The 7654-nt window shown below is 50.8% G+C and overlaps 1 protein-coding gene across 1 annotated transcript; it reads right to left on the bottom strand.

Moving 5' to 3' along the window:
- Window positions 1-3920: 3920 nt before the first annotated feature.
- On the bottom strand, window positions 3921-5384 carry GPR135 (G protein-coupled receptor 135). The gene has a single exon (XM_016198251.2). It carries the CDS (start codon window positions 5382-5384, stop codon window positions 3921-3923), a length of 1464 nt encoding a protein of 487 aa, XP_016053737.2.
- Between the last annotated feature and the right edge of the window lie 2270 nt (window positions 5385-7654).

Raw genomic sequence — 7654 nt, 5'->3', positions numbered from 1 at the left:
AGACTTTGACATTGGGAGGTGGAGCCCGAGTAAAGAATGGGGTCTTGCGAAGCTGAGAATGTAGAGTCAGAGTTGGAGGCAGCTGAATGACTGGAACTTGTGGGCCAGAGTCCCAGGGAAAAGGAAGCTATGTGACAGAGGGAGACAGAAGTCTGCACGGGGCTCCTCCATAGATCTCTGGAACAAAGTTGGGCTGTACATGCGTAGAACAAATTGCGTGAGGTCTGGGAGAGAGGGGTACTCTAGGGCTGGGAGACGAACAGAGCGATACCTGAAATGACACTGGTCCCCATGAGGTTGGAGTTATAGTCCAACTGGAATGCAGCGATTTCACTGAGCACCTCAGGCATTCATTTAAGGCAACGGAAAGACTCTACCTTGGGATGAAAATTATGCCCTAAAAGAAGAACCACATCCAAAGACTAACGACAAGACTAAAATATATATTTACTATATTCCCAGCACGCTGTGCCCGAGGCTAAGCACCTACCCTGTGAGTGGGGGCCAGGTGGCAGAGAGAACTCGGAGCCTCCTGGCTGCAGTCGCCTGGGTTTAGCCTCTGCCACTTGCACCCGGGAAAGGTGAGTTCTCAGGGCCCGCTCGGCCCAGGAAGCTCCCACAGACCTCGGCTGGGAGCTGGAGGGACAGGGAGCCCCGTTCTCTTGGCTGCACCCACCTGAAGTGCAGTTTCTGTCACACTGAGCTGGGAGCAGGGGGAGGCTGGGTTCTAACTCAAATTCCGCAGATTCTTGCTGTTCTTACCGCGTCAGAGTAGCCTTTCTTGAGTAGATATTTCTTCATCTGCTGCATGCTCTTAGGACAATGTCCAGAGACTTCAAATGGTTGCTTTTTAAGTAATTTTCACCAATTATGACTGTTTCACTGGGGAGTGGGTCCACAGAGCTCACTTCCATTCCATAAATGGAACTCCCAATGTATACTGCATATATAACTTTGATTTATTGGCCCAACGATACTAAAATCTTCCAAATAATCAAAAACATTAAAAATATTTTAAAAAACAGCCTGAGGCAGCATTATGGGTTTGTCATCTGTAAAGCAGAGGGAATGATCACAATAATACTCTCCCCCCACAGAGGGTTGCTTTGAGGATTAAATGAGCTTATGTATGTACTATGCTGAGTGTGACCTGTTGCTGTTACTTTAATTCAAATGAAATATTCAAGCTGGGGGCAGAATGAGATATGAAGGTTTACATTCTGGCCTTTTTGTATTATGCCATGTTTAACACACCCCAATATTTCACACCTCTCTTCCCCCTTTTCCCACAAAGACCCTAAAATTGTGTACTCAATTAGCATGAGGAAAGGCCTAAGTCTTAAATTTACTGGAGGGTCATTCTTCTCCCATCTTTTATTCAAGGCATTAATTTTCGTTTCTGAATATTGACAACTGGGCCAGGTTGGTGGCTGGCCTTTCTTTACTCATCTTTCTGTTTGTTAGTAATCCTTGCCCAAGGATATTTTTTCCATTGCTTTTCCGAGAGAGTGGGAGGGGGAGAGAGAGAGAGAAAAGGAGAGAGGGGCAACGATGTGAGAGACACACTTCTATCAGTTACATGCCCTCGGCCGGAGTCAGACCCGGGACCCTTTAGTCTAGGGGCTGACGCGCTCACCACTGAGCCCCAGCTGGGGCTCTCCATGTCTCTCGCCCCTCCCATTCTTGCTGACCATAGCTTTTAGAGCCATTGAAATATGGTCTCTTCCCCAAGCCATGCCTTTTTCAAAACTTCTTACTACACCCTGCCAAGAGATAGGGTGGGACTCTCTTTCCTGTCTAAAGTCCTTCATGCCACCAGTTTCTCACTTCCAGTCTCTCAGGTGTTCCCTTCATTCGCCAGGAGGGTTTACTCCATTTATTATATGTGTTTATCAAATACCTTCCTTCAATTCTTTGTTCCAGGTGATGCCCTATTTTGCAACATGTTCGCCTCCTTCCCCCAAGATCTCTAACTCTTTTTCTGCTCTTTATTCTCAGTTGCTGAACTCTTATTCTGTGATGCCTTTCATAACTGGAAGATTTTTATCATTTCTCCCTAAATCATAGACATGGCTTCCATGTCCTCACAATGCCAAAAAATACAATACTGTTTTTGCCTTTAACAGGCAAATACTATAGATATCTGTTAAATGTTTATTTGGCTGCATTAAGTCTGTATATGTTTTGTAACAAGTCCTGAAGAGGAGAGATTATTTTATCTACTCTGTACTACATTGAGTGTAGCAAGATATATACAGATAATTTATAAACTTCTGATCATGGTGATGCAGTGAGAAGAAGAAAAATTAAAACATCTTTAGCTCAGACACAAATATATATTTTCATTTTTGATTATAAAATAATGACATACACCTATCTATCACACAAAAACTTAAACACATCAAACACCTTTACAAGAAAAAAATGTGACTACTTCACATTAAAATCTTTATGGGATAGCTGATGTCTCATACCTAGTTTACGGTACTGATTCAATTAAGGCTATAAAATATTGAAGACAAGAGAGGCAGGATGGAGGAAAGAAAGGAGAAAACACAAAAATATCTCATAAAATTCTGAGTAAATGAGCGGCACTTAATGAGATTTTATACACGCAAATCCTGAATTCTGCTTTTGAATTTTTTAAAAGCATCTTTGTTTCACACATTTCTAAAGATATCTCTAGCTTGATTGAAGTACCTCTCTGACTTGCCTAATTTATTAAGATCCTATTACATTATATAATAATCCCACACCTGGCCTCCCTTTCTAATAAAGACTACATTATTTTATATCTGTAAAGCAAGGATCCATTAAAAAAAATGTACCCAAACTTCCAAATGTAGGAGAGTATGATTACCTTAGAAAAGTCTATGTTTATTCCAAGAATGAGGCCACTTCTCAAAATATTTTAGAATTCCTCTTAGGAAACATCTTCAGTGAGTTAAAAAACACATAGGAAAGTGAAATCTTGTTACTTTATAGAGCTTTTATTTTAATATATATGACATTACTCACCTGATTCAATCAACTTGGCTTCAAATTACAATTTTGGCTGAATCTAAAAAAGTCAATTTACCCCAAAAGACAAAGGTTTCCTACTATGAAAGTTATGTTTTAAAAGTGCAAAAGCATTCTGAGAGCAGCATCCCCCAATGTATTAGAAACAGAAGCAACAGATTAGAGTAAGGGTAAAGCCTCAGAGCTAGCCAGGGCAGATAATTTGGGGGGTAGGAGGAGGAACATTAATTTCTAAGTATAATCTTAGAATACCTTTTCAAACAGCCACATTCCTTTATTTTCATACTTCAGGTGGTTGAATTTTATGGTACTAAATCACCTTTTCAAAATCCTACAATGGTTTTATATGGGATACGAATTTAAAATTCCCCACAAAGATTTTAGAGGGGTGGGGTGGGTAGGGATAAGAATTTTCTGCCCCCACCCTAAGCAACCAAAGCATGTGTCAGAGTGGCATGTTCTAGAAATCTGAAGTTCTGTTGAATGCTGGTGGTTCAGAGGGGCGGTAAGCAATTCTGAGGGTCTCTGTTCTTTCCTGAAACTGTGTGTCTGAACAAATACTGACTGCATTCAATGATTTTGTTTGTTTCACAGTGCGATGACTGTAATACAAGCTTTTCAGTAACTGTGAATTTTATTTTAATCATTTTTGGCACTTCCAATCACAATGCTTGGTTGTGTGGTTTAAGATTATTTTAATTTTTGCATTTTACATTCCTTTTGGCACTTCTGAAGGTGACATTGGCTTGTCTGTTGTTTGGGGGAAGTGGTAGGCCTCCCCCCTGATTCTTTTCTTAAATGTTTGCCTTTATGAATGGCACGATTCTCCCCAGAACCCTGTATCATTAAACGAAGCGGGTAAAAAATCTGCCCTCACAAGCTGCGCATCCCAACCCTTCTTAGAGGCTGGTGTCCCAGGCTTCAGGTTTGGGCTGTTTGGCCGATTCTGTCGCGGGTCCTGGCGGCCCTTCCCGGCAGAAAAGGACGACGGGCGTTTTGCGAGCCCACACGGCCGCGTCCCCAGCCGCCCCGCCCGTGGGGGTGGAGGTCACCCTGCGGCAGGCGCCCAGCCGGCTGGCACCGCGGCGTCCAAGGCGACCGCGCCTTCGGGCCTGCAGGCCCGGGCCCCGGGCGCGCAGGGAACGGTCCCCATTCCGGGTCCGGTAACCCTCCTCCCGACCGCGCCCCAGGAGCATCGATATGTTGGGATTGCGAATGGCATAGATGACGGGGTTGATGGCCCCATTGGCCCAGGTCAGCCAGACAGCCGCCACGTCGAGCAGCGAGGGGGCCTGCGCGGCCTGGGCCTGCCGGGCGGCGGCCAGCAGCACGAGGAGGCAGTGGGGTCCCCAGCAGCCGATGACGAAGACGATCATGAGCAGCACGGTGGCGGCCGTGCGCACCTCGCTGAAGCAGCGCAGCACGCGCGCGTAGGTGGTCACGGGCCGCACGCGCACGCCCGACAGGCGCACGGCCCTGCCGATGTGATAGTGGCAGAAGCCCATGAGCAGGAACGGCAGCAGGTGGCAGGCGACCACCAGCCCCACGCTGTAGGCCGCGCCCAGCTGCGCGGGGTCCGGGGACGTCCGGTACAGGCAGCCGTGGAAGCTCTGCGCGGCCGGCGGCGCCCGGGGCGCGCGGAGCAGCTCCCCGGGCAGGGAGAAGCCCAGGGCGGCCAGCCAGGCGCCCGCCAGCAGCTGCAGCGCGCGGCGGCGGCCGAGCTTCTCCCGCGGCGGCCGCACGATGGCGCAGTAGCGGTCCAGCGAGATGAGCGCCACGCTGAGCGTGGACACGATGCCGAAGCACGAGCTGAAGAAGCGGCTGGCGGCGCAGAAGCCGCGCCAGGGCCCCGCGGCGGCGGGCGCCGAGCCCCCGGGCGGCGTGAAGAGGTCCAGGAAGGCGGCGGGCAGGCAGAGCAGCGCCGTGAGCAGATCCGACAAGGACAGGGACAGGATGAAGGCGTTGGTGACGGTGCGCAGCTGCCGGTGCTTCGCGATCACGCCCATCACGGCGCAGTTGCCCAGGCTAGACGTCAGGAAGATGAGCAGGAGGACCAGCGCCTGGGCCGCCACCGCCGCCCCGTGCGACAGCAGCGGCGCCGCCTCGGGGCGCAGCGGCGGCCTCCCCGCCGCCCCCGCCGCGCGCCCGCCGGCGCCGCCGCCCGCGCTCCCGTCGCTCCGGTTCCCCAGCGCCGCGGCCGCCGCGGTAGCCACGGTGCCGAAGGACAGCAGGGCCCCCGGCGTCTCGGCGGCGGTCCCGCCGGGCGCGGCGGCCGCGGAGGGGGCGCCGCGGGGGGCGCCGCCCAGCCACGCCATGGCCACGCACCCCGGCGGGCGGCCCCGCGGCGGCGGCTGCTCCTCCATGGGGCCCCGCGGCGGCCCCGCTCTGCTCATCCCGCACGGGAGGCGGCCGCGGGCTGGAGGGCGGCTCGGGCGGGGGCGAGAGGCCGCCGCTGCCGGGAGCCGGGTTGGGCGGGAGAGGCGGCGGCCGCCCGGCCCCTGCGCAGCCTTTGACGCGGTTCCAGGCGTTGCCAAGGGAACCGCCGCTTTGCGCAGGAGCGCGGGGCGGGACGCGGGCCAAGTGCCGTGGGAAAGGCGGGCGCACAGCTTCACCTCCCCGCGAGGTTGCGCGGCCCGGGGTCTGGGCTGCGGGAGGACACACGCGCCTCCGCCGGGACCGCTGGCCAGGTGACGCGGGAGAGGCCACCACACCAATGACCAGATTCAACAAAGCTTCCTTCCGATACAGATGCGCTGCAGGGAGGTCTTCGTGCGGGCTGCTTTGCCTCCCCGTGGGTGTTTTCAGGAATGAATCAAGAACCTGAACAGAAAAGCTGTTCAAATCCGGAGATCGTAAACTTGGGGGGCAGGGCAGTTTAAACCAGGTGTTTTGAAACATGAGCATGTAACAATCTCCTAGGCTTCTCGCTGAAACTTAAATGACTGGGCCCAACCCCAGAGTTTCAGATTCGGTGGGTCTGGGGTCCTGTCCTAGAATTTGCATCTCTAACCAGTTCCTAGGTGGTGGTGATATTGCTGGTCTGATGACCGCACTTGGAGAACCGCTGATGGGCTGTGCTTATTAAAATGCAGATTCACTGGCTGACTCCCAGGATCACTGAGGACAGGTCCATGGTGCTAAACCCCACAGGTGATTCTGCTACAGGTGCTCTGAGGAGCTAGCATATGGGTGTTGGAGGCAGGGTGTCGCCTTGTTTTTAAAGAGCCTGGACCTCAGGACCATAACTGGCTCACACACGTGCTGGGAGAGAATGGAGAGCAATTGTTCCTTTCCCGTGGCCTGGCCTTCCTCAGTTCTCTGGAATGTGATGTGTTTTGAGTCTCAGGTGCTGCCAACTAGGCAGTCACCACAGATGCAGTGGCAGGTTGGGAGATACAGGAACAGGAAGGGCTTGCGGGCCCAGGGATGCTGCATCTCAAGTTTCTGGGCATGGCTTCTAATGGGGGAAGGTGTGATCAGCCCTCAGGTTCTCTAAGGTTGTGGTTTGTCAAGTGTAGACCCTGGACCAGCAGCATCAGTATCAGGAACTTGTTAGAAATGCAGATTCTCAGGCCCCGCCTCAAACCTGAATCTGAAATTCTAGGGTGGGGCCCAGGCACATGCCTTGCAAGTGATTCTGATACACAGTCAAGTTTGAGAGACACTGCTGGAAAGAATGACTAGTACACTTGTAGGTCTTAGAATCAATGATATTCTTGCTTTGGGTGCTTATTTCAGAGAGGAAAAATATCCTCTGGAAATTTACAGCATAAATAGTTCATTGAAGGTGGTAAACTAAGACTGGAATGGAATTCATGATATTTCCTAAAAACCTTGGTCCTCAGTATTTTGTATCTCAAAAAATGGTGCCACCTTCCATCTAGTTGACTAGCCAAAAACGTAGGGTTCTTTCTAGATAAATTTCTCTTCCTCATCACCAGCGCATGTCCAATCTCACCAAGACCTGGAATTTTACTTGTTAAATAGCTTTGTATCCATTCACTTCCTCCATCACTCCACCCTCCACCTGAATCTTAGCTCTCATCTTCTTTGGACTACTGCTGCCACCTCCTAACTGGGTCTCCCCACATCCAGCCCCTACTCCTCACTATAGGCAGAATGCTCTTTTCAACAAAATAAATTTGATCATGCCACTCACTTATTTAAACACTCTTTCTCCGTTTAATTTAGGATAAGGACCCCAATCCTTAATATTTACAAGACACTGCATGATTTCACACCTGCTTTCTCTCTACTCTCATTTTGGGCCACTTTTCTTCTATTTTGCTCCACGCTAATCAAACTGTGAGTTCCTTGGGGCATTTGCACTTTCTATCCCTTCTGCTGGGGAAAGCTCCACCACCCCTTCCCCCAGTCCCCTAGTATCCCCATCTCCGCATGAATGTCAGTGTCTCAGGGGAAGCCCTCTTGGCTTGGAGGACATACCACTGTCTATAATTATGTTTCCATGACTATTACTTGCCTCCCATGGTAGACTGTAGGCTCTGTGAAGACTAGGACTTTGCCTGTGTATTAGATTCCTAGTACCTAGCACTCTGGAAAATTACTAGAAACACACATTTTTTGAGTGCCTGTCAGAGGAGAATCTGGCAACTGGGAGACCAGTTAAGAA

The sequence above is a fragment of the Miniopterus natalensis genome, chromosome 1 (assembly GCF_054644295.1).
Source record: "Miniopterus natalensis isolate mMinNat1 chromosome 1, mMinNat1.hap1, whole genome shotgun sequence".
Taxonomy (NCBI): domain Eukaryota; kingdom Metazoa; phylum Chordata; class Mammalia; order Chiroptera; family Miniopteridae; genus Miniopterus; species Miniopterus natalensis.
This window is presented reverse-complemented; position numbering and strand designations above follow the sequence as displayed.

Excerpts from the sequence above, each read along its gene's own strand:
- GPR135 (XM_016198251.2), bottom strand. The coding sequence starts at position 5,384 with ATGGAGGAGCAGCCGCCGCCGCGGGGCCGCCCGCCGGGGTGCGTGGCC.